Source organism: Ptychodera flava, chromosome 18, assembly GCF_041260155.1.
Source record: "Ptychodera flava strain L36383 chromosome 18, AS_Pfla_20210202, whole genome shotgun sequence".
Taxonomy (NCBI): domain Eukaryota; kingdom Metazoa; phylum Hemichordata; class Enteropneusta; family Ptychoderidae; genus Ptychodera; species Ptychodera flava.
In genome coordinates this window covers 9,077,071-9,098,108 of record NC_091945.1, presented here as the reverse complement: position 1 = coordinate 9,098,108, position 21,038 = coordinate 9,077,071, and the positions used below count along the sequence as shown (strand labels likewise).

Sequence of the window (21,038 nt, the reverse complement as noted above, 5' to 3'; positions counted from 1 at the left end):
TCTATTTCGATGAAGCAAAATATCATTTCTGAATGAAACATTTTGAATGTACTTTATCTGAATCTTGCTGGAAAAATTCACCACTTTTTTATCATTATGTTCATTTTTTGCAACCTAGGTAGTCAAGGTCCTATACAAACGCAAGATGGCGGTAAGTGAAGAGCATTCGCTGCACATGTGGAGAGCTTCCTCAAGTTCTATCTTGCAATGCAGCTCACAAATGCGTTCCATACAAAATACAATTGTGAAGTTCCTTTGAGACCGTGTGTTTAATACGTTGCAGGGTGGGGAGAGCTACAAAAAAATGATCAAGTTACTCTCCTGTACACGCTCCGAGTCGAAGTCTAATACTTTGCCTGTGCTGCGTACTGTGGGTTGATCAAGCATGGTCAAAGCATGGAGGTGTAGAGCATGGATCAAAGCATGGTTGTTTATAAGACCGTCGGTCGTTCACGTGACACAATAGACGCTGAAGTGTCCTGCTACATTTTGTACCGTGTTGAATACTTTAAATACGATTTGCGTGATTTGTTAAGGTCCGAGTTTTTTTTTTGTATTTTAAATGTTCTGTATGTTATCGTACAAGCATGAAAAGACCTCTTTCTTTTGATCCCCACCGTACTACACGACCACCGCATCACAACTTTGAGAGCGTGTACTCTTTCATTTCTGAGACTGTTACGATGATTTTTTGTGTTTCGACGAGACATGGATGTAGTACTAGTAGCTAACTAGCTCCTTAGATATGATAAGGAGGCGTCGTTTTCATATTATACTGAATCATATAAAATATCGAGTGGTGCTGAAAATGCCTCATAACTTTAATTTTTTCATTTGTCAAGGATAAAGATAGAGATCGGGAAAAGAAAAGGAAGGAAAGTATTTTGGATTTAACCAAGTATATCGACAAGCCAATCAGGGTGAAATTTCAGGGAGGCAGAGAAGGTAAGATTACATGCAAATTACAGGGTTTTACATGAAGCGCATTTCTGCGTCCTTTACGCATAAAACCGGACGCAGGACCCCTCAAAACTAAACCCGCGTCCCTTGGGACGCAGCAATATCTGTTGCTGGTGTACACCTCGCGAAGCTGCTGAACACGTAAAACACATCCCAGTAAACCTTACCGACCCCGTACTTTAATGGAATGCTCCATAGTGCATTGGCCTCCACTGTTTCATAACCAATGGTAACCGCGGAAACAAATTCTATTGCTGTAAAAAGTTACTTTCAAAATGTAAACTGATTTTTAATTGGTCGATTTCTTGTTTGTGTTGATTAACACATGTTTATGCATCAGGGCGGGTCGTGTCAAACAGGCCGATCTGCGAAAGTTTTTTGGCGGCCGCAGCAACCAGCACCATGCAGGTTTGGTCGAGGCCGAAACGGCAGCTACGCCATGCGATACTGATAATCAGGTCCCCCGACCAAGTCAGCAAAATTACGAACATTCAACTGAAGTTGACTCAATAGATTTACTATAAATGGCTTCGATATTCTGAAGAGCGAAACGTCATGGAGTGCGGTGTATGTTTGAAAGCAAATGTTACATGCCCGTTCATGGAAGGTTTTTGTAATTTTCAACATTCAACTCTCACTCGTCATCAGGACTCGAAAAGTCGTCTCACAAGCGTTAAAATCCTAAGCATGAGGACCGGCAGTTGCAGGGTAAGAGCACAGTTACGAGTGGAGTGATACGTAGCGGTAAGAGTAACGAACTCGAGGCGTACGCTGCACAATTACGTACTGTTTACCTGATCGCTAAACGTGACCTTCCATGCGATGTATTCACTGACATCATTCATCTGCAGAATCTGAACGGCTTAGACATTGAATATTACAAACGTCCTCAGATAGTTATGGAGTTTGAAGAGTGTATTCAACGTGCGATCGAGAAGTCCCTGATTGATAGCATACATGCAAGTGACGTCATCGTATAATGTTGGATGAGACTTGTGTTGTGACATTTCATTCATAAGAAACTTGCAATATATGTTCGATATATTCAGAATGGCGAGGCGAATGTTTCTTTCCTCTGTAACCAGTAAATTACAGATGCCACTGCTGCAGAGATCGAAAACGCCTTGATTGAATTTTTGACTAGGAAAGAAATCTGTGACGAGCCGTGAACAAAATATATGGACTAGGAACAGACGGGGCGGCCGTAATGACCGGCCGTTTTAACGGGTTGGGTGCAAAATTAAAAGCCAGAAATCCCAACCTTGTTCAAGTGCATTGTGTTGCACATCGATTGAATCTTGCTGCTTCCCAAGCAGGCAGAGATATTGAATATTGCAAAGAATATCATAATATAATCCATTCATTGTATAAATACTTCATTGACTCTAGTGTGAGATATGACAAACTTAGGGAAATTCAAACTCTGTTGAATGGGAAAGCAAAACGAATTACTGAGGCTACATCTGTTCGCTGGCTGTCGGTCGAATCAGCTGTCAAGATGGTTTTCATCAGTTTTGAGCCAATTGCCTTGGCACTTGCAAGTGACAAAAAGGGGGAAAGGCTGATGAGCTGTTGAAATTTATCTCTATTCATTGTGTCTGCTATTCACTGCCTTATTGATTGATGTTCTTACTGTCATTGGAATTTTGAGCCTTACATTTCAGAAAGATTCTGTCACCTCTTATATCAAAAAAGTGTTCAGTCTACTAGGGACACATTGAATAGAATGACTAATGATTCACACACTGTCAGAGACGTCTTTAATGATTTGGGTGATGTTCCTGTGAACTAGAATTTTCATGTAGGAATTATTTTAAGAAATATGCAACTATTTGCTGTGTGTTTTAATACTAATTGAACACAGTGAAGACCATGGCATTGATAAACTATAAAATATTTTTGTGAAATAAATTGGGACCCCCATATTTTGATGTAGGACTCCCATTTTCTAACACCAGGAGTCCCAGGGACTCTCAAAAGTAAAAAGTGATGTAAAACCCTGAAATTACATGCAAATCAGAGTAAAATCGATTTGCAAAAAGTGTATTCAAGTTTCCTATCTTTAGCACAGGCAATCTAGACTGCATACCTGCCCTCACTTTTCCATGGAAAGAGAAGCTTTGTTTCTTTAGTTGAGCATTTTCTTTAAGAGAAACAAAAGTAACATCTTTAACATGCTAGTTTGCTCGTGTTCAGTAAGGTATGTCATATAATTGTTTACTCGGGTAATGTAATTGGTTTTTACTTAACAGCAAAAAACACTTTCCCAGTAAACCAGACGATATGCTTCACTGAACATTTAGCAAACTAGCTTGAGCATGTGAAAGACGTTCCTTTCATTCTAGAAGTTACAATCTTACTGTTATGGCTTGCCTGGGGAGCCTGGTATTAAACATGACTAGGTAACCTCTGTCAATTAACCTGAGTAAGGGACTAAGAAAAGCATTTCTATTGTCTAAACATGAGCAATTTGTAGGGCACAAAAAATGTGTGCTTTTTTATAACCTTTATGGAATATTATTCTGTATGGATACAATATTGACAGCCTACAAATACATCTGCTTTTTAACTTCACGAAATTCAGAATTGTGCATGTGGAATTCATTGTATATACCAGGGGTTATGATGAAACACTTGGTCTTGAGAAGTAAAAGAAGGGACATCAAATTAAAGCAAGACACAAATGTAGGAAAAAATTTGAAAAACGCCCTCTAGTGATAAAGATGGGACAACTCTGTGGAATAGTCTTTCCACAAAGACCTCAAGAAAGACGTACCATGTTGTTATGATACAATGTTGTCGTAACAGAATATTTTCTGTTGCAAGAATAAGTTCCTCAATACAGCTGGCAATATTTTGTAATATCCATACGTTAAAAAATTATCGTTGTTATCGTAGAAATTCATGAAATATTATCACTTTTCACTTTACAGCAAGCGGAATTTTAAAAGGTTTTGATCCTCTATTGAACTTAGTATTAGATGGAACAACAGAGTACATGCGAGGTAAGTCAAAATATGCAATGTAGCAGAATTTAAAGCTGGTACATTAAAGTGTCAAAACTTCACAAATGATACAGACACTCCATTCCATTCGAATCCTCTGCTACCCCGTGTAGAGGTCATATATCAACAAATATTAAACAGTGTTCTCCACAAGCAGAGTTTGAGGGATGGGCCATCCCTGTGTTTTGAGCAATCTAGTCATATGTTAATAACCATACAAGAGAAATATTTTCACAGCAGAGGAATATGCAGTTATGTATGGTTATGTAAATTGACCACCCCTCTGTTTTTTCCAAGATATGGAGAACTCTGTTATACTGTAATTCCAGTGTTTGTGGAATATGTGTACTTATCGCAATAGAGTACACACTGGATATGTTTACCACAGTTTCGTAATCAAAAACATCAGGATTTTTTATTTCAAATGTTTTAGCAAGTTTTTATTACTTCTCCATATTTTATTAAAAAAGTAAAATAAATTATTGATCCTTTCTTCTTTCCACTCTTCAGATGCAGATGATCCGTATAAATTGACAGATGAGACAAGACATTTGGGATTGGTCGTCTGTCGTGGTACTTCAGTTGTCCTTATCTGCCCTGCTGATAACATGGAAGCTATTGCCAATCCGTTTGTACAACAGGAGGCATAGCCTACAGATTGGTCAGAGAATCTGAAGATTTTTGACTTTTTATTATTTATCTGCCCTTTTCTAGTCACATTACAAAATTGTTGTTTAATTATTTTTTTTATGAAACGTTTCTCTCAGAGTATCAACACAATCAAATAAGGCCAAAGTAATTAAATTCTTTGTTTTGCGTCACTCTAAATGGGAAAATGTACCCGTCTAAGCGGCTGAAAAACACACACAAGAAAATAACACAATGTAATTTGATTGCAGCAAATAAAAAATTGTAACAAAATTTTAGTTCAAAAAAGCTAAGCGGTTATGTCCTAAAATTTCCTATTCAAATACACTGTGTGTGTTTTTCATGAAAACCTTAAAAACCTAAGCGGGTGGGGACGCAAAACAAAGAATTTAATTACTTTGGCCTAAGTTAGCATGACAACATCTGTGTAATAAAGGGAACACATAGTTTTTCCATAGAAAGAAAGTCGTACTTTTTATTTCACTTGCTTTGTGGAGTGATGTAACTAGGGTTCATGCATCAGAGAAACTTACAAGTTTACCAATGAAAGTTATGTCAAAGATTTGCTGTTGTTTTGAAGTTTGAATCCAATATGGCTGCCATGCTTGTATTGCTTTCAACACAATGGTTTGGCCAATACATGTCGTTCTCGATGGTAAATGTTGACCTCTTTATAGGAAATCAGGTGGGGTGGGGAGTGTGAATAGGGTAAACATGGTTAACCTCAACATTTGATTTGATCGCTAACATTTTGCTTTTGAAAATCTACATCACAAAGAATATTTGTTAGCAGACATGTATTGTAACTTTTAAACGTGTAAGTTTGTAAGAAGTGGACAAAGTATCCTTTACCAGCTTGCTACTCCCACATTGAACAGTCACTCTGTAAGTTTGTGAATTGTCAAAAGTGGGTAACAAAAATCTGGATTTGAAATAAAAGTATTTTAATTCCAATAATTACTTTTCCAGTGTTTATATATTTTGTGAAATGAAACATGAATCTACATCTGAAAAACAAAATTGATTTGATTTCTTGTTGAGCTCATGTAACTACGTTTGCATTGTACTTGCAGCACTAATTGCAGGTATTTGTGCACGAGAAAAATATTTGACACCAATTCCTAAGTAGTATGGGGAGCCATGTATCTGTCAGGTGCTACAGAACAGGGTTGGCTGTGGCATAGTACCCCTCTACTGTCTATGGCTAAGGAAATTCAGATTGGACTGTTTGTCAAAACCACAAGTATACTCTTGATCAAGTCTACCAGCATCAGCTCTTCTGAAAGCTGCCGTCGTTTTTGAACCTGAAATTCATGTTCAAAACCATTTGTCTTTATAAGACTTCAAAAAGAAAGATCAAGAACACAATTAGGGCCCATTGTCCATGACGACTTTGAAGTCATCATCTAACTTTGTATTGAACCTGACCAAATGATGTGACATCTCAGAAATGTAAATCTATCATAATTTTGCCAGTTCAAATTCAGCTTTAGCAATTGCATGAAATATATCTTGATTGTCTCTCTGAATGATGAAGTACAAAATGTTAGGTGACTTTTTATCTTCCCAGGAAATCACGGTCAGTTGATCTCTGCTGTAACCGTGACCAAGATACAAAAGTGACCAGGAGCTAATCGGCTGGAACATAAAATCTTTTTTGAAACGGGTGAATGAATGTTTCTCAACTCCGATTGAGGCATCATCTATGCAATATTTTATGTAGTTTGATTGACTAATAACGCCATCGGCATCACAGTCACTTGGGGGCACTCTGAATGTGTATGTACATTGCACTGCAGCTGGTCTATAAGTGAGTGGAGACATGTATTGAGGTTGTTCCCCAGTCATAAATGGTTTAATCTTCTCAACATCAGTGGACGGTATCTCCATTTCTTCTCCAGTCTTTCTGTCAACATCAACTGTCAGAGAGCCACACCGGATGATCTTCTCTCCAGTCTCTGCCAGTCTTACTGTGTCAAGGTAGCTGACAGATGTCTTTCCAATGTGGGTTGTACTTGTAGTGGATCTTAACGGTGTGGCCCTTTTGATTCTCGTCTTGAGAGCAGGGAAAACTTCGATCTCCATCGCTCTGACAACTAGCACCCTATCTTCATCATCTTGGTATCTTGATGAGTATGTTGGAGATTCTGCTGCTGAAAGTGTTCTTTGTCGAATTATTTGAATCAGGGAAACTAACTTCCAGATGGCCAGTGTTCCTGCAGATACATGTAAGGGAAGCAAACATGTAAATGTACCTCTTAAGCAAGTTTACTCAAACATGATCAGAGCTGTGACATTGCATACATATACATATATACAAGCATACATACATACACATATGCAATTCTAAAATGTTTTCAATAAAAAAATTTAAAAAGTATGTGAATATATAAATGTACATACATGCTTAAATGTATGAAATGAGTATTTAAGCATGTATGTACATTTATATATATACATGTAAAACATACTTTTGATAGTGTAACTCATTTCACACACACACACACACACACACATATATATATATATATATATATATATATATATATATACACACATATGCCCTCATGGGTGAAAAATTAAACCATTTATGGTGATTGGTTGGGAAATTTGACAAGTAATATTTGTCTTCGTGATGCACTTAGAGATTATCTTAGAATGCTTTTTAAAGGGACATAAGCTGTAACTTGTAGCAAGTTTTTCAGTATTCTGCTTCTGTATATCAACTACCATGTCTGACCCTAATCCGTTTGTCATGCTGAAATTTTGAATATTCTTTTCGTCAACACAGCTTGTATGTGTGTAGTGATCATTTTTTATTGTTTACAAATGAATTCTAGTCCAGACTTGAATACAATTTTCAACAATAACAATGGAGATTATACTCATATAGGTTGTTGTGTTGATATGCTAAATACTTGGCATTAAATTACAGTTTAGGGATTCAATGCAGAAAGTGTAGGGAAACCACAAAACAAAAGTTCTCAAAAAATATCCAAAAGATACAGCTTATGGAGCTTAAATAGTTTGATTTATCTCCATGGATTATGGATAGCTCTTCTGTTTTACCATGGAGGTAGCTTCCCTCCTAATCTGATTAAAATCAGATGTAGAGTACGGCGACGTCTTCTTATGCGTACGCGGTATTCTCAGCAAGAGAATACCGCGTACGCATAAGAAGACGTCGCCGTACTCTACATCTGATTTTAATCAGATTGCTTACCTCCATGGTCTGACAAAGATTGCATTTCTTAGACATTGGAGTCACTGTTTGCATTTTCAAGATATATTGAATAGGGTACAGCTGTGCATAGTTTGACCAACAGTTTTCCATCAAATATTTGGTCAAAAAATTTATTTTTGGCTGAAACTGCATTTTCCACAAATATTTGGACAGAAAGCTCATTTAGAGTTGAAAGCTGTGCTTGGATCAAACACAGGGTTTAACACAGGTAATCAACATTCTAGGTAAAAAGTCAAAACTGGGCGAAAAGGGGGTCAAAACTGCGGTACATTCATGGTTTATGTATACCCTGCCTATGGCAGTGCCCCCCCCCCCCCCCCCCCCGCTGAATGCTCACCTGTTCGATAGAAAGAGCCAGCCGCAAATTCTTTATGAAGCATGTCCATTTCTCCACTGTCAGCTGAAAATCTTATCTCCATGACAACTACTGGTCTCCACAGTGGCAGCCAACCAACCTATTTCAACAAATTGTAACGAAGGTGTTTTCAGTTTTTCAGTGTAAATAAATCATTTAAAAAGAATTTTGGCCAAATATTTTGTAAGAGAAAGTAAAAGTTGTTTGCAACTGTTCTCCCATCACGGTTAGGAAAGCTTCCCCTCTCCCCTTCCCACTCTGAGAACTATTCAGTACCGTTCTCCCATGGAAACCCTCATGGTTGCCTCTTCCCATAACAAATTTTCTCTGCCCTCTCAACGTCACATGATTATCTCCTTGCCACTGAAGTGTGATATAGATTCAAAAATGCACAAAAATTGCCCCCGCTCACTGACATATAAGGGTTGCCTTCTTGCTCGCCCTCTGATGAAATAAATGCTCTTCCGCCACCGAACCATTCGCGAACACCTATGTTCGCAGCGTCACCTCGGTAGTTGATCGAAGGCCAGTAGTGCCATAGTGGGAAGCCAAACCGCGAACTTCGGAAGTCACATGATCCGTGACAAATCACGGTCAACCTATTTCCGGCAATGAGATTTCAATATCGGAATTCGAAAATCGGCTTTTGTTGATTTTTCTGGTATGGTAGATCCTATTAGGCCTAAATATTGAAATATACTAATATTTCAATTCCCCTTTTTTCAGTGTCGAAGTGTTCTGGTAATTCTTGATAGCAGATTGCTGTCAAACACGCCATGTAATTTCAATATACCATTGCAAAAATTGCTAAAACAAAAAACTCTCAAAATGCTGTATTTCTTGTTTCTTGCTCTTATTTGTTGTCGTGAGATCTGTCATTCGATATTAAATGGTTCGTTCTTTCGTAATGCAATTAAACTGCATGAAAGGTAAAATGGCACCGACGCTACTAAAATAGTTTGGCTTAGTCCTTAATGCAGATGCTGCTCAATATCCACAAAATTTTCGTACACGGTGTTCATATAAGTAAATGAGAATACCCACATTTCAATCTCATGGGCAATCTTAAACCGCGCGTACTGACTTCTGAATCTTGCTTAAACGAAGCGCAAAGAACACAACGGTATGAGAGCTGTTGACATTCTAGCACGTAAATACTAAGGCCAGAGAAATAAATCTTGTTCATCGGATTTTTTAGACCAAGGTTCAGGAGCGGCGAGCGATTTTTTTGTTTGTTTTTTTATTATTTTAGGCCAAAGGTATTAAACCGCCGTCCCTCGTGACTTTTTTGCCGGGATGCAGACAAGGCAAAATAATCTGTTCCCCTTTTAGGCTAACCAGAAATATCTCAGACAAGATACATTGATACTGGCTATTGAATTCAACACTATATTTCTCAACAATAACACAGGGAATTACATATACAGTCGGTGTTTGCACACCATGCACCAGTCTCATTCGAATCCCACACGGTCCGCGAAAACCCGACGAAGTGCAGGGCGCTGCCAGCGGCGGTACTAAAGTATTTGCAATGCACAGTTATGAATTTGCCGAAATAAAAAAAATTCCAAATCAGACAAAATAGAAGCGGCGATCCCGATGAACAATTTATTTTTTCTCTCTGGCCTAAGGGATCTATGTCCCGGACCCTTGATACATGGCATGTTTGCACGCGTGACGAGGCAAATGATGAGAATGAAACTGCTGTTACAAACAAAGGTAATTCGCTACCGTATGAGGCTTCAAAGCACTTTATTAATTCACTATTGACAACAAATCAACAGTGAAATATACATCAGTTTACAAACAACAAAACAAAACAAAACAAATAAGGACAGCTACACTGGAGCCTTAGTTCACCATAATAATAGTGCATGTAAACACGACATGCAATAGATTTGACTAAAGTGTTATTTCTCCACTCCCTCATAATACAATTTCGTTACAAATTCTGTACTTCATGCAAATCTTCCTTTGATGATCGGATAAGTATATATCACCAAAGACAGTGAAATTTTCGAAACTTGCGACTACAATTTTGATATTCCATTTCTAAATCTGATGACGCAATGAAAAATATCCTTTTCATCTCTCCTGATGACGAAATAGAGCTCTAACGGTCTTGCCGCCTGTTCCCATGAAATCACTTCCAAGCGATGCCCGGCCGCAGCTTCGCCGAGGTGAACCATCGAAACCGATTGGACATGGTAAAGCCCAATATCTCCTTTGAATAACGTGTATGCCTGGTCCTGGGTTCCGAGTATTGCACAGTCCATGCAGTATTTGATAAAATTCGCCTGATTAATATGAAGATTTTGATCAGTATCACTGTGTGGTGCTTGAAAGGAATATCTGAAAGCGCCATCGCTCGGCACATCTCGGAAAGGATTCATGAACGTTGGTTCTTCACCGGTTTGGAGTTGTTTGACTTTCTTTAAAAAATCATCTGGATTTTTAATCGGCCTTCTTGTTTTTTTGTTAACATTGACACATAAGTGGGCACATTCGTAGACCAATTCACCTGACTCGAGTAGTTTTGCCGAGTCAATCAGACACGAAGAGCTTCCCCGAACATATCCTAAACGCAACGTCGCTGCGAGAATCGAGTCGGCCCTCATTTTCGAATACATGGCGGGGTGTACTTTCATTTCAACGGCTTTTACAAATGAAGTCGTTACGGTATATGCTCGTCCGATGTAGTATGCTCTTGGGATGGGAAGGAATGGGACAACTGGCCCTGTTCTATACTTCATAGTGTTGCTCAGAGTCATCAACTTCCAGAGCAGGAGTCGACCTGAATAAACGGACAAAGAAATACAAGTACAATGACACAGGCACTAAGCAAATCGTTTGCATTTCACACGTTTACGGAGTAGTACAGTTTTTGTCGAAGACACCAAAATTATCATATTTGCATCCACGGTTATCCTAAGGCTGAACAAAAAATGTGCTGTTCCGATAACCCGACCTACCCTATTTTTAACCTGCCGACCCTAAACTTTTTAGAGCTACGTAAACGCGAAAGTAAACAAAAAAAGAAAGGAAAAAAACGTAAAATCGCGCGTTCGGTACTTGGCATTTGATTTCTGCTTGAAAGAGGATGTCTTTTATTTATTTTTTCCTTTTATATGTATTATACATTTTTCTAGAAATGTTGTGGCAAGTGTTTGACCGCTCTGAACGCCTGAAAAATGCAGATTTAAAAATAAAAATATTTTGAGAAAAAAATTCTGCCGACATACCTACCCTACTTTTGAAAATCATGTTATCGGAACAGCACAATTTATTTTGGCCTAATATCGGCTACGCCTAGCTGATGCTAATAGCTATTTGCTTGAACGATAAGCCACTGACTTTCAGCACGGTCCCTGGGGACAGTGCTTTCAGGATTCTTAACCCTGAAACCATAGTCTACCCCGAACTTGTTGTTTTCAATGGGAAGATTATTTGGATCTCTCTGCATTGAAATGGGTGAGCAGGTTGAAAATAAAGTTGACAATGGACATCCAGTCAATGCTGTAGTACCACTTTCTATTTCTACTCAAGAAATGTCCGAAGACAGAGTTAATTTGCATGCCCGCTATCTGAAACTTGACTCCGAGGGCCGATTGTATGTCGTTTATTGTAGCACGCACCTCAAAACTGAATGTAAAGCGCAGTGGTCGTCGCGCCGCGCTTGCGTGGTTTTTTTTGTTGATAAACATAAATTTTTGTAAACATAAGTCTTCTCAACTTCAATAGGAGTGAGATGGGAGCAGTCCCCCACTTTGTTAAGGCCTTTGTAAGACTCAACATCATGCAATAGTAAAATATTAAGATCGGAAACGAACTTCAGTGGTATAAACTCGTGTAGAGCTACGAACATTGGGACACTACACTCAGCACATTATGTCGCTGAGTTCACTGTACGCAGACACAGTGAACAAAAAGCTTTGATCGCGCGCGATCACGCTAGTTATACACAATGCTATGTACAGTACAGTGAAAATACATAACTAAAATGATCAACATTGCCTATATATGTAGACCAGCAACAAGCACAATGCCTAACACAAAAATTACACTCAAGACCATGATCGGCTAGCCTGAGCAGGACACGGGAGATGTTGTTGGGAGACGGTCACCGCGTTGACGTACACGGATATAGAGAATCCGGTCCCACAACGTACCGGCCGGCCCGCGACGACTTGGCCCACAACCAACTGTTGATCACCATGTCTTACTTCTCCTAGTATTACGTGTAAGAAATAGTAAATGTCAGGAAACAATAGACAAAACGAGCGGGTTTTCGCGGCATTTGGCAGGAAAATTGCATGGCTACACCGTGCATAGACGTATCGAGAGATCCTGTGCCCCGGCCTGTGCACGGTCATGGCAGTGATCCAACCGGTGCTGGGCAAACTTCGTTGTTGTACCTCGTGATTGCCGGTAGGTCTGAATCCTCTTTCAAGTGAGATAACCCCCACATAACAAGAAGACCTATGAAAGGTCCTTCGCTTGACTTGATACCTGTACTCAGAATTCTCGTTTGCACCCCAAAACGGGGTAAACTTTGTTGTAGTTGAGTTGGATTCTCCACAGCCGAGTGTAGCGCGCCATATACCCGGTTTGACACGGACGTTCATACAGACCACGGAACGGAACAGATGCAGAGATGCTTCTTGCTGCAGCGGGCATTGCTCTGCGAGCTGTAGATTTCTGTAGTTTGAGTTGTTGTCTTTGTACAACTTGTTGTACTCCTGTCGGGCCTCTTGAAATGAAAGCTCTCGTCCTTGCTAGCGATGTCGAAAACTAGAGCCCGGTCGTTGATAGTCTGTTGGCGTATACATGCGTACATGCGTACGCCTAGCTCTATGGCTCGAGCAATAACAGTAGCCGAGCCCCATTCAACTGATTCAAGAAAATCATGAGCAAATGTGATCTCAATCCAGCGTGCAATTATTGTTCAATATTCAGCAGATATTTAACTTAGATTAATTGACCTTTTATTGCGTGTTACATTTGGTTAGTTGGTATGCTTGTGACAGATCAGCCGCCATTTTAACAAGCGGCAATATCGCAAACATTACAATCAACCCGTAACATGTGCGGCGTTCTTGGATTTGTTTACAACAGAGGGGGACCCCCTCAGGAGGATGCGCAGCGCGACGACCACTGCGCTTTAAGACTCCAACTTTTTTTCTTAAACTTTTCTTAAGGAATGTCTCAACCATTCTCTAACAAATAAATAAGTAGGCCTAAAGGTCAGGAGTAACCGCACAAATTGTAGTACTAGAAAACGAATTTCTCAACATTGACCGAAATTTGAAATTCAAAATGGCCGCAATCTCTTAGTATACTCTTCTGGTAAAAATTAAACTTTCGATTTCCACAAAACTGTGATTTTCACAACACTTGTTACTCCAAGAGCTTCAAAATGAGTCCCAACAAGCGGTAGATCAGAAAAGCATCGTAAAATCTGATGGTCGGAATATAAGCTTATGTTCCCGAGGTGCATTTCACATAGAATGCGTCTCGGGGACACAGGCGTACGGAATGTTTCCTAGATCGTCGTCGGATGGAAAGTGACTGACACTGTGAGGCCGAAGGCCGAACCCCGGTACTGTTATACAGTACCGAGGTTCGGCCTTCGGCCTCACAGTACAGTGTCAGTCACTTCCCATCCGACGACGATCTAGGAAACATTCCGTTAGTCTGTGCTCGGGGACAGATATACTCGCGAACTTTTTCAATTTTTTTTCTGATCTAGCACTTGTGGGGGTTCATTTTGAAGCTCTTTCAGTGAGAAAAACTTTCACCGTCTTAGTTTTTTGAAAATCGAAAATTTCATTTTTTCTCTGTAGATTTAACACAGGGATGGCGGCCATTTTGAATTTCGAATATCGGTGAATCTTGGGTAATTTGTTTCTCTATTTCTAGTTTATTTTTGATATTGAAAGTGAATGATTGAAAGAGTCTTTGAGGAAAGTTTGAGCAAAAGTTTAAGTCTTTCACTTTTGAGGCGCATACTTCGTACATTGTATCTGTGAGTGCCCAAGTTCATGTACATGGGCTGTATTTATGATAGTTGAATGCATGACACATGTCATATGCTGGTATGCATGCAAGCATATGAATGAACCATGAACTCGCAGATCATAATATTTAACGAAAGTACAGTTGTTGTTAGCGCTTGATCCTTTGCACAATAACAAAAGCAGATTTTTCATTAATAAAATGCATACGACTGTCGAGGTGAAACTTCCATTGGTTGTATCTTTAATGTATTTTGTTGTTTTGTTTTGCTGTTACAATACTGTTTCATGTTCTATGCTGAGATGCATGTGTTCAGTTTGTCAACACAGCCATGATAATTTAAAGTTCATTGTTACGGACGATGTCCGACTTGAACCTGATTAAAATCAGATGTAGAGATGGCGACGAGTCCATCTTTGCTTGTTCTTTACCGCTCTCGTTAGTTGATAGTCGTTGGGAGGCAGGTATCGGTTAACGAGAACAGCAAAGAGCAAGCAAAGGTGGAAACGTTGCCCTATCTACTTTTGATCTCAATCAGATTGGGGTGACTGTCCGGTCAGGACTACTATTCATTAAATTTTGTTATCGACAAGGTTGCAGGTAGTATACAAAGAGTTGTTTTAGCAACGCTGGCACGATTTTTTTCAGTACGCTTTGGAAAGAAAAAAAGGCATTTACTTCTTACATAGAACAAAGATGATGACAACTTGATATCATCAATAGTTATTGTCCCTGTTCATACTGGTGAAATTTACCTTTTGCATCGAGGAGGCACGCAGACTGTTCCCTGAACAGCATGTTGAACTCTTTACCGTCTTCAGACAACGTGATTTCCATGGTGATCCTGATTTACTGGTGATAATAGGACAAAGGTGAACCCAAAGCTATTGCGCCAAAAAGACCAATATAAACACTATATCCAAGGTTCGTTGGCAATTGATGAAAATTAAAACGTGTTTATGATCATTATGTAAATCGTAACATTTCAATGTTGCAGCCATACGTTGGCGTGATGCACCTAGCTATCATGCGTTTACTACATTTTGTAAACAGGAAAGCGCACAGGCGCAGTTCCAACGACCTCTCCATTTCAGCTGTGATTTACATGTAGTATTTTGTCGTTCAAAATTGTTGGATGGTGAATGTAAGCCAATTGCATTGGTCAATGAAAATCAGTTATGAGATGTTTAAGCAATAAAGCACTCCCAGCGATGGTATACCACGTGATTTTGACCAGTTCACGACATATATGCACGAGCGATAGCGAGTGCATATATGTCGTGAACTGATCATCGCGTGATATACCGTCGCCGGGTGTGCTTTATTGTTCAAATAATATAAACAAATGCAAAGAAATACTATTAACGTTAATCTCTTTAAGAGATTACTTAATGTTCACGGAGTCAGACAGAATCTGATATTTTAATTGTGAAATTATATATGCCGTATATAAAATGCCCGAGACTAAACCAGTGGTGTGTGCCTGAAATAAAGTATTTTGTTCATGTCTGCAGTCAGAAATAATATGTTTCATCATCGATTCGAATGTAACTGCGGGCAACCAAATGTCAGAGAAAACTGGTGCCTCAGCGACGGATAATTAAAGCATGTGACCTGGCAACCATGCTATATCCGTGGCATATACTTAATCGTGCGCTCAATATGAATTAAAATAGAGCAGACTTGCTCCCCTCTTAAACTCCATGAGTTAGCTATCCACTTTGCTGAAACCGTGGTTTGGCATCGTGTGTTAATCAATGGTCCTTGTTGCCCTCGAGAATTGCACAAGGAAACGAAATAACACGCGCGGTAGGACAGAAGGAAAGTAAGAAAATGAATGATTTCACCATTTCCACTAAATTCTTAGTTTCCAGTCTAAGTTATTTACCCTGTAATAAGCTCAGCTGCGGTAATTGTCTGACCTTTACGCCCTCATCGACCTTACGGCTGAGCAATAGCCCTGGAGTGGGAGTCGTTTGTGTACTTCGAACCAAGGTCGCTCAAGACAAAGTCCAGAGGTCGGGTAAGGACACTTGTCATGGTCATTAGGTTGCAAACCCCTTCATATGACCCTAGCCGCCTGACTTCGGGCATGGTGTTCATCTTATTTTACAGGTCACTTCGAAATTCTCAACTTCAGGGATACATAGGAACGGTTGCGTTAATAAACGAGGAATCAGACGCGGTAGTACTTGCACGTGCAGCGTGTGCTCGAAAGAAATGCCGATGGTGCAGCTATAGATGTGACCTTACCACAGTAATTTACTTTGATGAATGCGATACTGCATAGGAAACCTTAATGCAGAAAGGTTATTTCAAACTTAAACGTGTTGTCAGAGAGGACAAAACAAGTTCTTCAACATCTGTCTTCCCCTCCTCACTTTTTGTGAAACGCACATTGAGCTTTTACATGTATAGGATATGTGGTATAGCAGAATCCCGGAGCAGTATTTGCGTAAGCCGGTGATGCGTAGAAGTCTGCGTATTCCCTGAGTTACTTTCTGACTATGGACACACACAGACCTCAAAGCAGGGCTAGCTTTGTGTATAGTTTGGGTTACCCTTAACACGCAGACTGAAGTAATGATGCATAGTTAGACAATAAGTTTCCGACAAATCTAATATTCTGTCATTTACTGCATGGTGCACTGAATACCTAGTCAGGCCAAATAGTCTGAATATTGGTATACAAACCTTGTATGTCCTTTCTGGACGCAGCCACTGGTCACGGTAGACCTTGCACTGGTGAATAACCGTGTACAGAATGTATTGTGGCACTTTTTGGCGGTGAACAACAGTGGCCTAGACGATCTGGTCCGGTTGGCGGTCGCATATGAACACAACTAGCCCAGCTTTATCAGGTCAGCAGCTCGTCCAATAATACCATTTCACACCGAAATAAGAATACAAAAACTTACTGGCTTTTTTATCGATCGTGATTTCTATATCACTTATTGTGGGCAACAATCTGGCAACTTATCAGCTTTGAGGTCACATTATTGTTGTATTTAGTTGAGTAGTGACGCACATGGGGTCTTGATAAATAATCACTGCTCTCGCTAACTTCGAACTAAGGGACTGGTCAGTTTCTTCGGCGGGGGGGGGGGGGGGGGTGGATTATTTTTTGCCGACGTCAAAACGTGGCTGACCCCCCTATTCCAAATTTTGAAAACAGGAAACAAATAAAACCAAACGCTGCAACCTTTGCATAACAGAAAAACTCCATATAATTTATTCAGATAGCAAATCAACGTCAACAAAACGTGCTGAATTCCTCTCAAAATGCAGACACCGCAGCAAATTCCTCCTCTGTAATAACTGACTTGCCATTGGCCACAACCGCTTATTTGAATATGCATGCCCACCTGCAACACAATATAAACAGTTCTATTGCCGCCAAACCTTCACTCCTGATGATTGCTTAGCGCATGAAACAGCCTGTAGAGTGACAACTACAAGTTCCTAGATTCTCAGTATATATATATATATATATATATATATATATATATATATATATATATATATATATATATATATATATTTATACGAATATATATATTAAACATGTCAGTTGTAAGATAGAAATTTCAAAGTGTCAATCTTAAAGTTTGAATACAGTACATTTTGAATGAGCTGTATTTTGAATGAGCTGTGAATGTATTTCACACTTTCTTTGCTTATCAGATGTCCTGAACTGTTGTACAGAATGGATGTCAATCATTAATATCAAAGAGGAAAAAGCAGTGAATCAAAAACTTTGATGGTGTTAAGACTTGCCGACCATCCAATTAAATCTCCTGAGGAGCCATGAGAGCTTTTTTAGCCAAATCTGATGAGGACCTTTTCTTGTAACATTGAAACCATAAAAACACAGCTAATAATGACAAAAACTGTCTTTTTAACTGTTATTTTGTTCATCAAAAGCATCTTTCTACAGAAAACCTGTGAAACAAAGGAAAATAATTGCATCAATGAGAAGGAAAGATATCTTGCCATTTTTCTGTCTCTAAAATAAGTCACTGTATAAAATATATATTGTGAAATATTTGTGCATGTTGCTTTCTCATACTGAATTCTCATAGAGAGAACAGAAAAGTATCAGGAATTTGTCATCCTTTTCATAAGAAATGCAGATTTCATAATGGTACACTTTCACTCGCAAACATCAAGATACCTCTGATTTATTAAAGTATGGCGCCCGAAAGGGCGCGCCGAAAAATATGAAACATCCTGATATCTCTGATATATGCCTAGTATATTAAAGTCATGCACCTGAAGGGCATGCTGAAAAATGTCTGATATATTAAAGTAATGAGCTTGAAGAGCACGCTGAAAAATATTGAACATACAGATATCTATGATGTATGTATACTTGATATGTTAAAGTTGGGCGTGCTGAAAAATATGACTGATTATTAAAGTTACGCGCCCAAAGGGCGCGCCGCAAAATACAACTGAATGATGAAACTTGTGGCTGACACTAGCATTTTAGGCAATGATGAGCCTGTGTCAAAATTCAAAAACACACTGACCCCCCTATTGGGCATTTCAAAAACATGGTGACCCCCCCATCACCAAAGTCAAAAGCGTGACCCCCCCCCCATGAATCCACCGCCCCCTCCCCCAGGCTGAAGAAACTGACCAGTCCCTAAGTCCAGTAGGTCAGCTCGGACCTTTGTCACCACTGGCACACGATATAAAGGAATTGGGACAAGCAGGTAATCTAGATCTCGTCTCCCGACCATGAACCGAACCAGACCCGATGCTGCTAAAATATAGTTCTGAGAACACGAAGATAAATCTGTGCCACTCCTTTGTAAAGATCGAGTTTTCCTTGGGGAGCTGTCATTATTTACGGCCTGGGATCGGAGGAATGTGAGGGGTTACTCAAAATATTTAAAACTTCAAAGGAGGGTTGCTCAAAATCTAAAGAGGAAGAAGGGAGTACCTCAATTTTTTTGTGCGAAATACATGTAAATTGAAATCACTCTCAGATTGAACCATTGCACACATCAATTTCTCAAAATTTTTGATGCGAGACGGGGGCACCAACTCTCGTGCTCTCCCCCTTGGGATGTTATAACAGTTATACTTGTAAAACCAAATTGAAAACACCCAATCATTAATTTATAAAATTTTTGCATGCTAGATAGTGGACAACCCCCTCTGATGCTGTTTTCACCTTTGTGCGTCATTAGATAACCGATGATAACCGATGATAATCTGGCAGGGTACATCAGGATTTGAAAGGTCCTTAATATTGCTCTATTTTTGTAAATTTTACAAATACATTTGTGTTTAACTTTTCTAAGTGGAAGGGGTAGTCAAAATTTCTGAGTTAGGAGAGGGTTACTCAAATTCATCATGGTTGGCAGGACCGGGGTTACTCGACATTTCGGAGTCGAGTTTCCGATGAAATTCCTCCGACCTCGCAGGCCGTAAATAATGACGTCCCTTACAATGTAGTCGACCCAAAGGAATGCATAAAACATACATAAAACTAAAGGACCAAAAAAACAACCCATTATCATGTGGTCACGGGGGTCGGAGGAGTCTTCTGTGTAACACCAGTGTTTTCTCTGCATGTTCATTGAAAGGGGCACTTCGTGCGCCATTCATCAAAATTAGGAGGCAGACTTGACATTTCAGAGGGCAGTCACTGTTGATGTTGGTGTTGCCCTCCCAGGAAGCGCTCCCCGATATCATTACGATCGTCACCCAGTTCATTTACGTCATATATGTCGCACGCATCATCCGTACTAACATAGACATCATGATGTTTGTCAGCTTGTGATGAGCTCGGCTGCTCTCTATCTTCTGTCGATTTGTCATACACTGGTTTCCTCGACCCAGAATTTGACGTATTTACTCCCTTGGACACGATTTAACCAAAATTTGAGGGTTTAAATTCATGAAAATATGCGCCGCCGAATAGGTCACATTTTCACGAAAAAATCCCTAAACATAGGTCGATTTTTCATCCGAAAAAAACCCTAAGCATGGTTCGATAACAAAGCAAATGCCCATGCTTCAGGAAAACATTCACATGCAACAGAATAAAGATGAAAATTCCCCAATTTGTCAAGGAAATCCCTAACACAATGGGTCAAATTAAGTTGGAATATACATGGGTTGATGTTTTCGACTTTGGCGGCACACCCCGTATCAAAGTATCAGGAGTACACTCCTCCCGGGTGCCGATCAAACGATTGTGTTTCATTGCGATTGAGATCGATTGTCACTGCAGTGTGCCTATACAATGCTAAAGCGGGAATTTTCCAGAATTCCATCATTGATACAGTGCTTCAAGTTCTGATTTCAAACTTCATCGCTATCAAAACATGAACATCAAATTGCACTAGTATCCATGGAGACTGAACCGCAACTAGGTCGTTGGCTGGTATTTTCGATACGTACACTCCACGTCATGCGCACGTCACCTAAGCTGAATGACAGGCGACATTTTGTATTTTCCGAGGGATTATGACTAGAAACAACAGCAAATGCACAGATCGCCAAACTGTGCACTTGGGACACCCTCATACATGGGACGTTTTTGCTTGCTGTGTTTAGTGCGCGATTTCCGTGCAGTCACTAATTTTTTCAGGGCAGACAATGTCTCGAAATGCGCAAGTTGCGGAAATGCGCAATCGACAGAAAACCCTGTAACACTGCGAGTTATACACTTTGTAGTAACTCTCGCCGTAGACTGAACTGGGCAATGGTGTCACTTGTATATTTTGGCATAGATTGTGAAACTGTATGAGGGTTTCGAGAGGGTTGTTCACATAGCACATTACAATGTGTAAAA

The 21,038-nt window shown here is 39.7% G+C and overlaps 2 protein-coding genes across 6 annotated transcripts; one reads left to right on the top strand and one right to left on the bottom strand.

The window, feature by feature from the left end:
• The first annotated feature begins 11 nt into the window (after window positions 1-11).
• LOC139116786 (U6 snRNA-associated Sm-like protein LSm7) lies at window positions 12-5,570 on the top strand. Of its 2 annotated transcripts, XR_011548380.1 has the most exons (5): window positions 12-151; window positions 843-945; window positions 3,894-3,965; window positions 4,476-4,754; window positions 5,022-5,570. XR_011548380.1 is itself a non-coding variant. In XM_070679444.1 (4 exons), the coding sequence occupies exons 1-4, from the start codon at window positions 146-148 to the stop codon at window positions 4,613-4,615; spliced, it is 321 nt and encodes a 106-aa protein (XP_070535545.1). In that variant the 5' UTR covers window positions 12-145; the 3' UTR covers window positions 4,616-5,570. The 2 variants fall into 2 exon arrangements, 1 of the variants encoding a protein (XP_070535545.1); XM_070679444.1 differs by having other exon boundaries at window positions 4,476-5,570.
• Window positions 5,547-17,062, bottom strand: LOC139116785 (uncharacterized). 4 transcript variants are annotated; one of them, XM_070679441.1, is made up of 4 exons: window positions 16,922-17,053; window positions 14,983-15,079; window positions 8,195-11,006; window positions 5,547-6,829 (listed from the first exon to the last, which is right to left on the bottom strand). In XM_070679441.1, exons 3-4 carry the CDS (start codon window positions 8,274-8,276, stop codon window positions 6,075-6,077), a joined length of 837 nt encoding a protein of 278 aa, XP_070535542.1. In that variant the 5' UTR covers window positions 8,277-11,006; window positions 14,983-15,079; window positions 16,922-17,053; the 3' UTR covers window positions 5,547-6,074. The 4 variants fall into 4 exon arrangements, with proteins under 4 accessions (XP_070535542.1, XP_070535543.1, XP_070535540.1 ...); XM_070679442.1 differs by lacking the exon at window positions 14,983-15,079 and having other exon boundaries at window positions 8,195-8,312; window positions 16,922-17,062; XM_070679439.1 differs by lacking the exon at window positions 5,547-6,829 and having other exon boundaries at window positions 10,126-11,006.
• Window positions 17,063-21,038: the final 3,976 nt, after the last annotated feature.

Excerpts from the sequence above, each read along its gene's own strand:
- LOC139116786 (XM_070679444.1), top strand. Across the intron at positions 946-3,893 it reads ATTTCAGGGAGGCAGAGAAG|CAAGCGGAATTTTAAAAGGT; the intron begins GTAAGATTACAT and ends TTCACTTTACAG. Across the intron at positions 3,966-4,475 it reads AACAACAGAGTACATGCGAG|ATGCAGATGATCCGTATAAA; the intron begins GTAAGTCAAAAT and ends TCCACTCTTCAG.
- LOC139116785 (XM_070679439.1), bottom strand. The coding sequence starts at position 15,064 with ATGGAAATCACGTTGTCTGAAGACGGTAAAGAGTTCAACATGCTGTTC. Across the intron at positions 11,007-14,982 it reads GTGCCTCCTCGATGCAAAAG|GTCGACTCCTGCTCTGGAAG; the intron begins GTAAATTTCACC and ends CCGTTTATTCAG.